Genomic DNA, 18,540 nt, shown 5'->3' with positions numbered 1-18,540 from the left:
TAGTTTTGTCGATTCAAAAACCTAAAATAATTTAAAATAAATAACTAATATATATATATATATATATATATATATATATATATAAATATAAATGTTTAATTATTTATTTTTAATTAATATAGATTAATAACATATATATTTGTATATTATTTAATAATTAAATATAAATGAATACATAAAAACAAAAATATGATGCAAAAAACAATAGTATTAACAATCCTTCACGAATACATAAATGCATAATTCGAAAAAAAAAAATAACAATCCTCTATAGTTATAAAAGGTGTTTCAGCATTGTAAGGTTTCGGTTGTCTATAAAGTTCCAGACATGACATGAACATGGTTTCCCATCCAGCTGCACATGGGGTTTTGTGGCGGATCCAGAAAGTTGAAATGGTAGGCAATGGGCAATCTCCTTCTAATTGTACCATCACATAATGATTACCATATACAAGTTAAATCGTAATAACACGATGGTACAAAAATTCTTCCGGGCCTTTCCAAAGAGGAAAGAAAGTGAGAGAGCCTTGTTTGGTTAAAAAAGTATGGACTACACCAAATCTGTTGGCAATGAATATACCTGTTTCAGGCGTAAGTAACTAGTGTCTTGTAGGTGTCGTCGATTATAAGAAATTCAACGAAGTATACAGTTCACTGATTCTATCAGTGAAAACTCTAGCATATGCATCGTACGAAATCAATAACTCATCTAGTAGTTGACGTCGAACATAGAGCCAGTCATCCTCACCATACCCAAGACAAACAGATATTGCTCGAAATCCACAGTTTCCATCGCCCTCTACATCTTGTATATGTATGATGTAAGGATGAAACATCACTTGAACTTCATCTATTATTCGATGATTGTAGCATGATTGAGGCTCTTCCTTCAAGTCTGGAATTTCATTCATGTCTGACTTTTCCTTCAAGTCTAAAATTTCATTCAAGTCTGGAATTACATTCAAGTCTAGAATTGTGGTTATGTATGAACTATGTCTTGTCGGCTACCTATCGTTCAACTTAATAGATTTTGACATGGTTGAAAAGTTGCGTCTTCTAGGAGCTTGATTGATAGAATCAGTTTGTTTTTGTTTTTGTTTCTTCAAACTTGGTCATCCACGCGTATTTTTTTGAATTACAGGTTCTCTAATGTTTGTTTTACTTAGATGGAATATATCTAGTAGCTTTCTCATCAGGCTTTTTTTCACAGCTTCCGGTTGCTTATTGTAGGTTTCTTTAAACACTTCAGATTTACCATCACCACATATATCCTCATTTTCCATAGGAATTGACGGTGAAATTTTAAGCTTTCTCCAGAATACATCTATTGATTCCAATGGAATACACTCATATGCGTTGAAATATCATTAATATATAAACAATCAATATATAACTTAAATTTAAAAAATAATTATCAAATGTACCCACCGGAGTTCAAGTACGCTGCTAGCATGCAGGCACATGGTAAGCCACAACTGTTTTGTAGTTTACAACCACAGTTTGTAGAGTCAATTTGATGTACCCGTTGAAGTTCCTCTATAAGCATATCCAGAGCTTTAAGTGAAACATTACCCCGCAATAAATCGAAACACGAAAATTTGTGTTCGTGTTTGGAGACAATCATGCTCTTTTCAAAACTCTCATTTATCGTTGTAAGTTAAGACTTCACAAACCGATCAATAGTACCAACAAATTTAGCTAAAGAATAATTTTTTTCTTATAAGTACTTCTTTAACGTTGAATGTTGGCTCTCAACTCTATTGTTGGTTCGTTGTCCAAAGTTCAAATGTTGATCAATCCAAACAGAGACAAACATTTCCTTATACTTTTTTAACCAAACATCGTCCAAATACTGTAAAACATCTGGAATTATATAAATGTTATTTATGTATAAAAAACCTTCTAAATTTATAAACAAGTCATTACAAAATAAGTAGAATTGTACATGCATGTTCTCTTAACATTGACTGTAGTTTTTTTTTAGTTTTCGGTGTACGATGTCTATGTTGGAGACTCAACAAGTTTCCTCCACATAGCACGAAAGGACTTCCACTCAGCTTTCAATGGGATTAGCGTCTTATAATGTTTTCTAATATTTTCGGTAATGTGACATCGACAAAGTAAGCGAGTTGCATAAAGGAAAACTTGTCGGCATGCATTCACCAATGTCAACTCTCTGTTCGTCACTATAGTGTGTGGTTGTATGCACTTTTCTAGTGTCAACCTTAGACTTGAAGGAATATTTTTTAACTAAAAAAATCAATATTAATAACTTAGCAATATATATATATATATATATATATATATATATATATATATATATATATATATATATATATATATATATATAAAAGTTAATTTTTAAAACAGTTAGAGCATCAAACAAAATTATTGTATTCTAATCTTTCCAAGTATTAGACTATATTATATTAATATTTGAATCTCATTGCCCCTCACCCCATCCCACCCTAAAATCGATCAATGCCTTACTATGACCCCTCTATACCAAAATTAAAAAAGCTAAAACAATAAAGCATAGTTGTAACGTCCCAAAAATATGATCCAAAAAATTCATTTTTAATTTAAATAAAACGATATTCCAAAAAAATTATTCATACAACCCAAGTGAAAATAAGTATATCAAACATCATAACAATCATACTGATATCTAAAAAGAAGAATCCAATAAGCGTATAATTACATACACATACTAATATCACACAGACAATGAGTATGCTAACATAACAGATCATGGGTCGGCATTGGTGCCTTCGACCCGCTATACATGGTGAGGAAACTCACATCGACTGTTGAATCTCATTGAAAAATTCATGGTTGTTGGTCAAACGAATCACCGAGCTAAACAATACCAAAACAACACCAAATTAACATTTGGGTTCCAATCTATAACCATAAATCCATACTTGGGGTAAAAAGACCATTTGACCCCTAACCTAGCTTGGTCCAAGAATAAGGCCCAAACTCACAATCTTAAATTTCCAAAAGCCCAATAACCAACCAAGGCCCAATTATGGCCCAATTTTCCAAATTGGGCCCAAACCCCTTACATGGGCGTTATCCTAAAGCCCAAATATTTTCCTAGTCCAAAACACTTGCACTCAGATGGTCCACTAAGAACTCAAGCACCCAAACCCAAAAAGGAAGCCCAAAGTCGAAGCCCAAATGCAAAATCCCACCTAACTGAGTATGCGGGCCGTACTCAGCTGTACGCTAAGCATACACGCTATTTGGCTTGTACACTGTGCGTACAGACTTGTACGCTCAGCGTACTCATCCTTTAAGCCAAACTCTTCATTAAGCTCTTAATGCTTAAGCCAAGAACTCCAATCCACAGATCTGAGTCCTAATAAGTGTCTAGAACCATAAAGTCATTAACTTGGTGACTTTACATGCCCCATAAAGACCCAAATTCAAAATATAACACTCTACTTTCATTAAATTGACATAAACTCATGCATGGATGCATCTAAACCCTAAAGGTGCCAACCTTATAAATCTAGAACCTCGGAAACACCAAGAGTGGAAACTCAAAGCTTCCGGAGTGGTATCAACCACTAGATCTCATTCTTGGGGCCAAAAAGCGACCAAAACTCATATATAATAGATCTAAGCCATAATTGAACAAGTTCATAGCTTTATACCTCAAACAAGCTGGAAATGAAGCAACTAGTCAAGATCCACAAGCTCTTCCTTGATCTACCACCTTGCACCAAGCTTCTACTTCTTAAATATGGACTAAAGAGCACCAAAATGGACACAATGAGATCAAAACACAAGGCGAGGCTTAGGGTTTCGAATATGAGGCTTAAGGGTAAAAGGATGCTGAGAAATAAAGGTTTCATAAGCCATAAGGATGGATATATAGTGTCCAACCCCAAAAATTAGGATTTTCATTATGCACAAGTACGCCCCGCGTACGTGTCCGGAACCTTGTCTGTCACACCCCCGAACCAGACGGCGGAAACGTCCGGGGGCTGTCGTGACTTAATTGAATACCATAACATTGAATATATATGAAACATAACAACATTCGTCACCATTCATCAACATAGTACAACCAGTAGTGTTTACATATCACACATTGTTTAAACATTACATTCCCCCAAAAATTAATTTGTTCAATTCATACAAAAATAAACTGCAACCGTCACTGAATATGATTTCCCTTGATTCACTGTTTCCCTGAGAATACAAGTATTTTGAAAAAAACGTCAACATATAAAATGTTGGTGAGTTCATAAGTTGTATTTGAAAACAATGCTTCGTATCGTTTGAAAACCACCAGAAAATCCGATATTTTCTGAAAATAGTATAGTCAAAAAGGTGTGAAGATCCATAAGTATGCCTGTTTGTTTTCTATACTTGTAAAATATTGTTCATTGAAATCGTATGTGTTCCGAATTTGTATGTATTGAAAGCCCTAGGAAAACCCGATGTCTTCCTAATTCTTTGAATTCCATGAAAATTACTTGAAACCATTGCAACGCATGAAGTTGTTATTCCAGACGACATTGGATCATTGATGAGCATGACTATCCGCCACAGACACGCGTTACACAAACGACTAGTCTATAGCAATACCAACGATCCCGAAGGCGTCGTCCGTACTAGTCACGCTATCCAACCGTCCTGTTGTCCCACATCCGAAGAGAAGGAGGACACGAAGGCCTCGACGACTCCATTAGTCGGTTGGGGATAAAAGGTACGAGGGGTCCCAGACCCGCCTCGCAAAAAGGCAGACTTTACTAGCGACACTAAAGGACCCTTAGGGACCAGTAGTCTACAGCCATTGAAAGTCCGGTTACGTTGTGTCGGGATGGTAAAACCCAACACCTCGTAAGATGAAGTCTTTGGGCCTTAAGATCAGGTCGTCGGGCTAGCTAGGCTCAACGAACAAGATTTTACACTTGTGGGGCCCAAAGATAGTGCGTAGAAGTCTGTGCACATGTATAATGTATTCCGAATCGTTATTTGTATGAATCATAGTATTGTAGTATCATAGTATCGTTGTGTTTGTGGTTTCGGATTTTCATTGGTTCGAGACCGAACCAATTCGTTTGACAACGACTTTTGGTATTGTAGTGTATTGTATTTTGTCGATAGTAGTAGTACCATTATTTGATCATATTGCATGTATAGAATTAGTCTTGGAAATTTTCTATTTTCAGCCCCTCCTCTTTTGTAAAATTTACCTTTTCACCCTTTATTTAAAATATTTTCCGATTTGGTATTTAAATCAATTTTCTTGACATTTTAACACCAAAAATTATTGAAATAATCATTTTCCAGCATATTTTCCATAGAAAACAGCTTAAGACCCTGAAAATGCAGTTTTCTTGGTTTTAATCCCTTCTTTTCGCAAATTTGACAATTTTGGCCCAAATAGAAAAAATTTTGCAACTTTGGTCCTTTTTAAATTTAAAAAGCATTTTAAACCTTTGAAAAGGAATTGGAACACTTATAGTCCACTGTTTTACAGAAAGTTACAGTTTTGGCCCTCCAAAACAGAAAAATTCGCATAATGGGCCTTATTGGGCCGAAATTTTCATTTTTAGCCCATTAAGCTTGAAATTCATGTTTTTAGTCCTCCAATTAAGTGTAATTCCAGAAATAGTTTTATGGAAACTGTTTTGGCACACTTCATCCATCAGAATCTGTGAAATGTCAATTTGGGCCCTTATTTTTGTATTTTTCACATTTTAGGCCCAAAATTTGTGTTTTTAACCCAAAGAAAATTATTACTAAACCACTTAGCCATTTTTCTTGAAACACTTTGTGTTTAGAAATATATTTGAAGCTAAAATCATTTAACACAAGATATATCTCGGTTTTGATGGGTTTTATGGCTAGATCCAACATTAAGACACATAAAAGCATACATATAAGCATGGAAATCATACAAGGCATACAAACACATATAGATCTACACTTTCACTTGTATTCCCCCCCCCCCACAAAACTCATAAAAACAGAAAATAGGGGGTATGAAGCTCACCTTGGGGTGTTGATTCGGTTTTGCAAGGAAGAATGGAAGGAAAAATGGAGTGTTTTTGGCCTTGGCTCCCTTTGATGAAGATCTCGAGTTTTGAGATGGTTCTAGGGTGCAAGATCACGATTTTTGCATAGATTAGGAAAGGATTTTGATAACAAAAGAATTTAAACCATATATCTATGCATAATCTTACCTTAGATGAAGAATTTTGTGGAGATTTCCTCTTGAATGCTTCCTAGAACTCGAGATTTTTGAGTGGAGAGGGAGAGTTGTTCTTGAGTGATCTAGAGAGTGTTTGAGAGATTTTTGGGGTGTGTAGGTGTGTATGGCCGAGAGTGAGAGAGAGGAAGAGAAAGAAGTGATTTTTGAAGTGATGCTTGCATGGAGGCATGAGATGTTGCATGGATATCCTATGGGTAATAATGATGTGTCACTTGAAAGTCAACTATCTTCAAATCCTCTTGGGCTTGGGTATTGGGCCGAAAACATGGAGGAAAAAAAGAAATTTGGGCCTTTTGCTCCTAAGCCCAATATTTGAGTTAGCCTTGGGTATGTTTTTAGTCTAAAAGAATGTAGTAGGATTTTTATATTTTTATTGGACTAGTTTAGGTTATTCATGTATCAAGGCTTTTAATTCATTTAATTCTAGGCCCAATATGGCCCAAAATGTTAAAATAAATAAGTGTGGGTCCAATTAGAGCCCAATTAGGGTTTTAAGCCCATGATAGTCTAATTGGAAGCTTATTGGCCCATTTGGATCCAATAAGGAAGTTCTAGTCTAAAATAGACTTAACAAGAACTTCTAGGGTCTTCCAATTGTTTGATGACTACTTGTAGTGCTTGCATGATGTATTTGATTGAAGTTTTTGATTCACATTAACTTGAATATATATATTACATGGCTCAAAATTTACAGTTGTGACATTGTCTAACCCTCGCATGAGTACACTACGCGTACCATGTGGTATGCCCCGCATACTCGCTTTGCAACTTGTACACCAAGCGTACCATGTGGTATGCCATGCGTACAACATAATAATCAATATACAAGGGGAAAATTGAACATACCAGGATTCCAAGTGTTACAATAGTGATAGAATGATAAACACAATTCACAAGACACTATACTATACAAAATGACAAACCAAGAACATTGTTTTTCACATTCTCTACTTCATTATTCATTAATTTCATTATAAATTCATAAATACATCATTAAAATAAAAAGGAGAATTTATCTTGGGAGAAAAAGCAATCAAGCACAATTGAAACTTGGGAAATTTAAAGAGATAATAGATACTAACATGTAGTCAGCGAGTTGGATAGAGAACTTAGAGGAGGACAAGACGACTACCAACGACTCAACGAGATATCAAGATTCAAGACAATAGAAAGATAGTATTTGGCGAGAGAGACAAGTAACACTGAAGACCTACTTACATTGTTATTAGGTTTGTGTAGCACCTGGTTCCTGGTACGTAAATCTTATTTGGGTATTCTCTTTTCTTTTAGCCTTGGACTCGGCGAGTCATAGGTCCGACTCGCCGAGTAGGTACGGGACCTGGGACACGTTTAAGTTGGAGACTCGGCGAGTCCATATCCTGGACTCGGCAAGTCACCGCTGTTGGATGAAACCCTAAGTTTCAGGGGTTTCCACCCTATTTAAACACCATATCCGCCCAAGGCCAGCCCCCATTCACCCTTAGAGCTCCCAACCCTCGTTCTAAGCTTGTTCATAGAGAGTTTGAAGAAATTGTTGTGTATTCTTGAAGGTTTTGAGGCAAAAGGGGAGTAGATCAAGAGGAAGGGAAGGACTCCAAGCATCTTTGTGCTCTCTCAACAGTTCCTTTGAGGTATAACCCGTTTTCCCCTTGTTTCTATGCTTATTACTCCATTTAAGTCATTCTTGAGCCAATCCCCAAGCTTGTATGTGCAATATAAGTCGTAATAAGTTGGTTGGCCTTTAGATCTAGGCAAGATTGAGCTCCAGGAGCTCAGATCTGTTATCTTTATGGACCCATGTTGCTTGTTCACCCTAGATCTACCCTTTTGAGGCAATTTGAGCCCTAAATCCCTCATTGGTGAGTATCTACACGTAAAGTTGGAAACTTTACGTGTCATTCATGCCCTAGGAACCCAGATCTGTAATTGGCATGGACTGAAATCGAGCAAAATCGCGTATATAGTGAATGCATGGCGACGACTCGACGAGTCGTTCATCAGACTCGGCGAGTCTGCTCGCGAGTCTCCGAGTTGTCCCCTTTTCGTTGTGTCGAGTGGGTGTAGTGAGTCACGGGGTGTGACTCAGTGAGTTGGAAGCCAAACTCATCCATGGAGGAACTCGGCGAGTCCATGCCCTGACTCGGCGAGTTCAAGGCAATCTCCTTAGATCAAGAACAGACTCGGCGAGTTGTTCATACAACTCGGCGAGTCACAGCGTAAAGTGTTCTTCGGGTGAAGATGAACTCGACGAGTTGTTCATACAACTCGGCGAGTAGGATGAAGGACTTGAACCTCAGTTAAGAAGAAGAACTCGTCGAGGCAACGCCCAGCTCGACGAGTAGGGTCGGGATCCAGGACAGTCGTTTGGATAGGGACTCAGCGAGTTGGAGAGCCAACTCAGTGAGTCGGGTCAACTGAAAGTTGACTCTGACTTTGACTTATGACATGATCAGGGGTAAAATGGTCATTTTACCCAATGGACAGTTAGCAGTGATTGACTGAGTATGTTGTGGGGTTTGCAGCCGGAGGATTTTCGGAGCAGCAGTAGGCAGTCAGTCCTCGACCAGATTAGCAGCTATTTCGAGGTGAGTTTCCTTTTCAGTAGAAATGGGTCTAAGGCACCAAGGCCGAACCGTGTAGACGAGATGTTAGCACTAGAGTATGGGCCGAGCCCGTATCTCTGGGTTTAGTCAAGTATGATATATGTGTCAATACAATAGAGTTGCTTATACTTGTTGTCTGTGTGATACTTGTATTTTATGGGTTAGCGGTAGAGTGTGGGCAGGGCCCGTATCTCTCCGAGGTTGGAGTGTGGGCTAGGCCCGTATCTCCCAGATAGTAGAGTGTGGGCGAGGCCCGTATCTCCCGACTAGCGAAGTGTGGGCAGGGCCCGTATCTTCACAAGTGTGGGCGAGGCCCATATCTTCCGGCTAACGAAGTGTGGGCAGGGCCCGTATCTTCCCGAGTGTGGGCGAGGCCCGTAACTCCTAGTTGAACGTTCTTTGTTATATGCTTGCATGGTATGAGGTATTATGGGGGAACTCACTAAGCTTCGTGCTTACGGTTTTCAGTTTTGGTTTCAGGTATGTCACACACACACCCTCTTGTTTCTGCAATTTCGAGTTTATTCTGGGATTGATACTCTGATATTTTGATTGATCGAATGTTGTGGTTTTTAATTTGGTTTTCAATGTGAAGTGGTTCAGCTAAACAATGTTTTAATTGTTAACGTTTTCTATGTAATGTTTTATAAACGAAATTTTTGGACGTGAAATTTTGGGTCGTTACAGTTTGTTAGGCTTTGATGTTTTTGGTGGTTTTATAAAAATCTATAATGTTTACTTGAACTTATACTCGAAACATATGTGTTGAAACCCAAGAACTGGTCATAACAGAATGCGGATTTGGAAACCTAATCCGTAGCAATCTATCAGCACGCTCGCAACCATATCACAGATGGATCTTGCCTTTGTACCTTTTATGTTTGTTTATTAATGGCATGTCCACATTAGGTAGTAGTCGGTATACTATGTACCATATATGATACTTTTATATTATCTTAGACCCATGCTTCTAAGATCTGATTTGACAGGTCATACGATGTTTGCCTATAAATATATATTGTAACGTCTTACAAAAACACTTATCTTTACAAAAACACTTATCTTTTCAGTGAAATCATATATATTGTTCTCCATCTCTATGCTTATAATGTCTTACTCTTAGTTTATTTGCTTACTTTGATGTTATTTATTTATTACTCTTAGTTTATTTGCTTACTTTGATATTTATTTATTTTGAAGTTCATTTTTCATGATTGTTGGACCCTAAACTAATCTTAACAATATGTATTTTTTTGATATATATACTTTCCTTAAATTGTTGATAAATTATAGAATTTATGATATGATTTTGATTTTTTATTTCCATTGACTTTTTCACAATTAAAATTACTTTAAAATTGAAATCAAATGTTACATTGTATATATAGCTAACTATTAATTTTCTTTAATAATAATATGTAAAAATATATTTTATGAAAATACCAAAACCATTACTATATATTTTTCCATGAATTTGAAGGTCTTTTAAATCAAAGGTCTCATGCGACCGCACCACTCGCACACCCGAGGGCTGCCATTGGAATTATATATGATATTAGTGTATAAAGTTAGACGTTTTATTGAAAAACGGTGATATTAAACACTTCGAAATAAATATTTTAGACATAAAGTGAAGATATTTCTTTCAAAAATTTTTAAAAAGAAAAAACCAAAAAATAACTACAAGAGTTTGAAGATCAAACCCAGAATGATGCTTTCTTTGAAAAAAAATGAAAAGTAGTCTAAAATGTTAACAAAAGTTCGGAATGAGGCATTCAGTAGAAATTTATTTTTTAAAAACAGGAAAAAAAAAATCATTATTAAAAAAAAAAAAAAAAAAAAACACCCTCTTAGTTTCCCTAAAATGAAAGGCATACGATTTCTTTTCCTGATAATTATTAGTTTAAGCTTCTTCATTGGCACAAAAATGCATATGAAAAAACATCGTCTCTTTTTGTTTATAATGACACGATAATTTTCTTTTGCAAAGGTCTATGAAGCTCGAGATTTTGGTTGTCTTTCCAAGAACATGAACTAACCATGTTATAATAATGACCTTTAAAATTACATACCACAAACCAACTCTAAGTTTCACATGAAAGCACTCAGAAATTACATGACTTTCATCTGATATATAGCATGAAAGCTACATGTGAAAGCTTTTTCTCTTATATGTTTCACAAAACCAACGAGTCTATGGTGCTTCACAAAGTTGTTGAATCCAATTCAAAAAATAAACCTCTCTTAGCTCTCACTTCTAATCGTAATCAATAATTCAATGCTCTAACTGCTGCTAAAATGTTTTGGTTGACAATCATTTGTATCTCCGCTTGGCTTCTCCATAAGCAACCACCCCCATAACAGTCATCGAGTAACCAGCTATTCCTACAAATGTCACGGGATTTCTGAAAAGAAGTATCGAGATAACAACAGCTACAGCTCCTTTCGCATTCCCAAGTACCTGATGATCACATATATATCAACTTCAATTAATAAGGGTGTGAAGTCCGCATAGTTGTTCAAGGGTCCAGTCCGAGTTCGAAATCCAATGTAAATTGGGATTCCTTATGTCAGCTACTGTATACCTTTTGCAGAAAAAGTATATGTGATGAACGTCACTCATAACTTGTTTGACTTTTTCGGTCAAATGGACAAACTATTTTATTTCAATTTTTAATAAAAAAAGAACTTTGATAATATGTGGAGTTTCGCAACAGGCATTGGAAGATAGAAACTGTTAGTGCTAATTCTCAATTAAAGTTCATATGATTATTGAACTTGTAAACTACTAGGTTTGACCGATTAAAGTCAAAATGCATCTTTTTTTTCTTGGTATATACAAAGAAAGTGCATTAGGAACCAAGAGGGTGAGAGAGGAACCTGGAGTGTCAATGCACTTGTGTTCTTGGTCACCAAGAAATTGGTCAAGTTGGCTGCATAAGCCATGGTTGAATTGATCAAAAGCAATAGCCACATGAATCTATGTTTCAATGCAAGAGAAATGGTAACTTCCATCACATCTGGTTCCATTATAAGTGCAGCAGGCAATAAAACAACGATAGCAATCGGGGACATATATAGCAACAAATTCATGGAATTCAATTTCTCCCTGCAAATAGATCAAATCATATGGCAATTGTTAGTGAGTGAATTACATGTTCAAATTCGGATTTTACATGTGACTTGAGGAAAAATGTCACATTATAATCATTGTATGCGAAATAAGATTTTACATATTCCAAATGGGATTTTACATGTCACTTTATAGCAAAATGTCACACTATAATCAACGTATTCGAAATGGGATTTTACATATGCAAAATGGGAATTTACATGTGACTTTATAGCCTTATAGGAAAATGTCTGTATTTGAAACCCGATTTTACGTATTAGAAATGGGATTTTACATGTGACTTTATAGGAAAATGTGGCAGTATAATCATTGTATTCAATAGTTTCTCCTAAAGGAGATGTTATTAACTTAATGACAAGAACATGAATTTACAGATTTACCCCTCGGAAGAAAGTAGGATGCCTTGAAGAACTGACTTGAAGGCCCTAGCAGCGGTCGCACTTATGCACATAATAAATCCATACAAATGAAAACTTGGCTCACCCTGTCAAAAATCGAATAATTTAATCCTTCTTAAAAGATCAATTTTCAAGAAAACGAAAAGTGTAACAATGACTATGTGAATTTACATTTATGTGAAGAATTACTAACAAATTAAGAGGTTTCCAATTGTACATGTAGTTTAAGATCTAAACGAATTTACTTAAGATCAAGAAAATTGAGCATAGATCAAGATTAAATCAAGTCAAGAACAATAACCCCATAATCTGATCCTTATTTTATCCAAAAACGAAGTTCAATAATTCAAGAAAAAACATACCCCACTGGCAATCACAACACCAGTGACCACAGGAACAAGTGCACCATAGGTAACCCAAGCTTCTCTCTTTAAGGTCATCAGATACGCAAACATGGCGGTGAAAAACGGTGTCGTTGCACCGACAGCTTGGTTGAAAGAAACAGGCAAAAATCTAAGAGAAATATTCCCACCTACAACGGACGCACAAAACACAATGCTGAGAGTTGCAATCCTTAAAAACTGCGACCTCGATTTGATCTTCTGAAAGGGAACAACTTTGAGAAAAACAATGGAGATGTAACTGAGGATAGCACAAGCTGACATATGACACATTGTGAGAAAAATTGGGAATTTGAAGCCATAATTGGAGAGCAAGAACTTATTGAGGAGAAGAACACCGATGTTCGATGAATACCAGAGGATAATGAGTGATGAAATGAAGAACACTTGTGAAGAGGGTGGTGATGAAGAAGATGACATTTTTGTGGGGTTTTGGATGGATCTAATGAAGAAGAAGGAGATGGGTCATTTGTGATGAAATTACAGAAGCAAAAAAGTGGATTTTGATTCGGATCTGTGCAGGATTTGTTTTAAGAAGTGGCGATGTTTGTGCCGTGATGCAATGAATCTGTGTCGGGAGGTGGAGATGGAGGTGGTGTGGGGATATGTGTGTGCCGCCGAAGAGAGATAAAGGAGATGTTTTATGTTTAAACGTGTCTGTTTTCTATTTGTCGGTATCCTTTTTCGGAATTATTTTTTAGACGAAGCCAAAGTTGTTTTTGAAAAACTTTCTAAAGAACTCATCATTTTTAAACAGATTTTGTTATGTTGAGTTTGATGGAGAACGGAAATATGAATATAAAGACATGTTATGGTAGAAAATTCGTGGACAATAATACAGGATGTTTTCGTTTTCCAAGATATGTTCAAAGCTGATGATTTTTACTTAAAAGACCATTAGCTTGTCTAAAAATCAAAGAGCTTTTAGTCTAAAAATGGAAATAAATGATGATTTCGTGTTCTATCGGTATGAGATGTATTAAAAAAACATTTTTCTTAAATGGTCGGGTTTATGTGGACAAATTATATAGAATTATAAGCGAGACTAGTAGGATGTGTTTGTTGTTTAAAAAAGCAAAAACATTTTTGTGCACCAATAATAGACTTTGTAACTCCTCAGAGAAACTTGAGATCATTTAAAATTATATTGTTTTTGTGCTACAATTTGTGACATATTGTTAGCCAATTGTTTGATCTAATCCTCCTCAAAGTTCATGAAATATAATTATTAAGTTGATGGATGTCATCTACCACGATTTAGGCGAGGGCCAAAGGGGAGCCGCCCCTTGGACGGCATTCCGAAAGAAACTTTTTGTAAAATGTTATTTCTATTATCAAATTTTATGTTATATGTTGTATTTTTTAATGACAAAGTTGTAAAAATAGTCCTTATGGTATACATTTTTTTTTTGTTTTAGTCTAAATCTCGATTTTTTTGGCTTCGTGGTCCTTTTAAACTAGTTTCATTGCGTTTTTGGTCCTTATGAATAGTGAAATGACTGTAATACCCTTGGGTTATTTATTTTTCATTTCTTTCATTTTTTTAAATCTAAATACTTATATATTTATATAACTAACTAGGTTAAAACTCGTGGAACCCACGGGTGTTAATTTTAAATAGAATTAAAAAATTGATTATGTAATAAAATAATACACCATTCATATATAGTTATAATAGCAATGTATTTGTAACCTTTTACCAAAAAAAAAACAATGCACTTAAAGCTTTTACCAACATTGGATATATAGCATTGGATACATAACATCTTACTTTGAGTTATATTTCTTGCATTTAACCAAATCATGGTCTAAATGCAATATATAACAATGTACTTTTATTATTCTGTCAAATATAACATCTTACTTTGGGTTTTATTTCCTTTCATAATTTAATTAATTTTTTTAAGCATTGTACTTTGAAAGTACAATATTATAGTTATGTATGTATTTGAAATAAGTTTCCCTTTCATGCAAAATATGAAGGTGACAAAAAAAACCAGAAAATATATAAACAAAGATGGTCCTTGTTTGAAATAATTAACAAAATTGGTTCAATTTTAGTTTTTCTTGTACATTAATAGTAGAAATAACTAAACGCAATGTATTTTATTAACTTTGATATGTTTTTAGATACTCAACTAAAATAATTAAACATATTATACAATGAGTAAATGATACACGTTGGCTTAGAAGGTAAAAATGCAAAAACAGATTTTCAGAAAATGTTGACTTCTATGGTAAAACTAAAAAAATTTAACTTCAAAGTTAACATCAATATTTTTAGATTTTTAGAAAATGTTGATGGAACATTAAACAAACTACAAATTCATGAATATTAAGAAACAGTTAGTGTCATAAGACTATTAAAACGAACACTTTTATTGGGTTTGATATAGGAAGTAAAATATCCAACTTCTAAATATCTTAGTCCTAGAAATTTCAGAAAAAAATTGATTTATTTTACATCAAATATTTTATTAAGATGAAAAGCCAATGGGTGACCGGGAAAAGTATAAAAACTGAAAGAAAACACAAAGGTACAATTACGTAATGAGTAAAGGAATGCAACAACAAGATTTACAACTCAACAAACACTAAAAAATAACAACGAACTTTAGAATTTAGATATTAGAGAGAATAGATCTTTAACAGCACAGAACAACAATGAACCATAGAGATTCAATAAGATGTAGAATATAGATGAAATGCAGCATAAGCAATTCAAAAGTCAAAACCTGAAGCTCGACAAATTGAGAAAAAAATTGATTACCATGTTAGATAAGAAAAAAATTGATAGAACATCTAAAACATGGTTAGAGTAAATATTGGTTACATGACCTGTCAAGAGAAGTTCAAACTTTCAATTCAAACCTTTATAGTTTTACTTCCGAAATCAAACATCTATTTTCAAAACCAAAATCCATGCCAATCCTTTGAATTTATTAAAAAATGTTCATGAGAACCATAAATAACTGAAAAGCCAGTACATGTACATTTAAGAGGCGGCTAATTTCTAATCATGCAGATACTGTAAAAAGTTCAAATGAAACCAAAACCTTCAAATTTTGTTTGCTACTTGCAAGTTGATCAGTAGGAGAAGTTAATAATGAGTTCATTCGTAACTATGAAATTTGTTCTTCAAGAAAACATTTGTTGATCAAAGATCAGAAAACAAAAAACAAAACCTAAGAAACGTCCTAGGAAAAGCCTAAAAAAATATCAATACCCTTACATATTCAAAACCATAATAGGAATTACACAAATAAATGATAGAAATCTAAAAAAAAATCAATGTAGAAATCGATAATTAGCTCATACTCATGTGATACATAGGTGTAAGGTTATTCCTTATTATAAGAAAAATTATAACAAAGCAAATCCATAACCAAAGGTAAGTTACTTACAACCTCTATATCAATTATTGTGTTCCATTGAGTGAGTGATGTGTGTGTGCTCGTAAAATAGTAAGAGAGAGACTTCAATGGTGGCATCCGTAAACAGTTGTAATCAGGGAATCGGGTGATTGAAGCCGGTAGGTGGTTGTTGTTTGGAAAAGCAAAAAAATGGATGTTACCTATTTTTGTTGATAGCAAACACAATAAAATTCTCTTTCCACAATCCCTGCTCACATCAAATACAAACGTTATATCAATATCTATATTCTTTAACGAAATAAAGAATTCAAAAAACACCTTCTTAGTTTTTTACAAGAATCAAACATACCTTCAAGCCTCATGCCCTATAATTAGAAGAAACAGAGGAGTCCAACCCTAAAGGATTCATTGAACAGAAGATTAAGAATTTGATTTTTTAAAGAGATTAAAGTCAAAAGGCTAGTATAGGAAGCAAAAGTTGGCAGCTATATTTTACCTGAATCAAATCTGCATGATTTGTAGTGGTGACATTTTTATCTTTTGCTCCTTTAAAATCCATAAAAATAAATGTCTGGTATGGTTAGTAACCCGTGGATTGACCAAAAAATAAATTTGTCACCTTCAATGCATTGTAACAAATAGTCATTTTCACAATGTCCCAACAATCTTAAAAAAATAAATAAAGTTACGTTAATAATCAATGATGATACCTATGATGTCGATCCTATAATCACTTTCCCAATCATAATCCGCTTCTCTTTCTTTCCCTTCCCCTATCCTTGTCATGACATTTGAATAAATTATGTTGATTGTTGGAGAAGCTGTCATTTGCTTATTTGCTTCATAATATGGAATAACATTTTAAACTATAACTTGAATCATAATATGGTAGTTACTCAGAATTGGTGAAGTACAATATATTAGTTAGTAAAAAAGAATAATGTATAATGTTGTAGTTAAAAGAAACATAGGTTCTCTAAAGATAAACCACCTGATTATATACCCTTAGGAAAATTGTTGCTGACAAATGCACCTTTCACAAGTGTTCCCTGCAACAAAACCAAATTCATCTGTAAATAATTCCAATTAATAGAATGATGAATTCAATCAATCAATGATTAAGTTCCCATCTTTTTATCAGAATTTACCTCAAGATCCAGCATCTGGTATTGATTTTTGGTGCATATATATAGAAATTGCACATAAATGAAGGTCTTTGTTTCCAAAGAATCAACAAAAATTAGTTCCCACAACTAAAAACTTGTTTCATGTAGTTTGGAAGGATCAACCAGATGCTATTACGTGTTTTGCTTCAAGCATTTAATCAAACACCTGTTGTGCATAAAAAACAAAAAATTTGCTCATACTCATGTATAAATAGAAAACTAGGAAAAAATTATTCTTACATGAAATCAATAGAAGAAGCAGATGTCTAGGTTAGAGAAGAAGAAGAAGAAGAAGAAGAAGAAGAAGAAGAAGAAGAAGATTACCAGCGACCATTGGAGCAGTGATTTACCGAGATTTTGTTGGATTAGTGTCCAAGTCCATAACTATTTTGGTATGTACTTGACCCGATGGTGCATGGTCCTTTTGGGTTGCCTTCACCAAAGCAACTTGATTGGAGAAATAAATAGAGAGAGAGGTTATTATGATTTATTAATATGCTATAAGAATAATATATTAAAGGAGAAATCATATTTGTTTAATTAATATTGGTCAATAATTAATTAAGAATTAATTTTGTGATCAAGTGTAATTAATTAAACTAGAGGGGCTGAATTGTAATTATGTGATAGTTACAAAATAAGGTAAGGATTATCTTAAATATAAGGTGACCGAATTTAAGGTGATAATGCCTTAGAATTCGACTAGGATAAGGGTTTCTAAGACTTATCTTATGGTTGCTTGGTGGGCAAGCAACTAGATAAGGATAAGGACTAAAACCCTAATCTTTACACCTATATAAACCCCCTAAGGCTCATGAATTCGTCTAAGCCTTCCCAAGAAGTCCTGAGGACGAATTCCTACCTCTCTCCTCTCTCTTTATACCTTCTCCACTTACTTATGGTGTTTGTAAGCCATTAGAGGAGTGACACTTGTGACTCTAAGCCTTCCAAAGTCAATTCAAGGAGGAATTGGGATTGTTATTGCTACATAACAATCAAGGTAATATCTTAAACCTAATTATATGTTAATATTGATTTCCATATGCTAGAATTAGGGTTTATAGTCTTGGATTCAAAGCATGTACAATAGAGAAACCTAGATCCAAGCATTAGGGTTTGTATGAGCACATAGGATGTCTTATGACCAAAACCCATCAGTGGTATCAGAGCCTTGATTGGTTTCAATTGTATTGATGCATTGTATATCTAAAAAATTCGATTTTTGGTGTT

At 34.5% G+C, this 18,540-nt stretch overlaps 1 protein-coding gene across 1 annotated transcript; it reads right to left on the bottom strand.

Annotated features, from left to right (window-relative positions):
* Nucleotides 1–10,868: 10,868 nt before the first annotated feature.
* Nucleotides 10,869–13,409, bottom strand: LOC111920117 (probable sugar phosphate/phosphate translocator At3g10290). The gene is made up of 4 exons (XM_023915690.3): nucleotides 12,732–13,409; nucleotides 12,352–12,455; nucleotides 11,719–11,947; nucleotides 10,869–11,299 (listed from the first exon to the last, which is right to left on the bottom strand). Exons 1-4 carry the CDS (start codon nucleotides 13,188–13,190, stop codon nucleotides 11,153–11,155), a joined length of 939 nt encoding a protein of 312 aa, XP_023771458.1. The 5' UTR covers nucleotides 13,191–13,409; the 3' UTR covers nucleotides 10,869–11,152.
* Nucleotides 13,410–18,540: the final 5,131 nt, after the last annotated feature.

The sequence above is a fragment of the Lactuca sativa genome, chromosome 8, assembly GCF_002870075.4.
Source record: "Lactuca sativa cultivar Salinas chromosome 8, Lsat_Salinas_v11, whole genome shotgun sequence".
NCBI lineage: Eukaryota > Viridiplantae > Streptophyta > Magnoliopsida > Asterales > Asteraceae > Lactuca > Lactuca sativa.
Note: the sequence above shows the minus strand (reverse complement) of the source record. Positions and strands in the feature narration are given on the sequence as shown.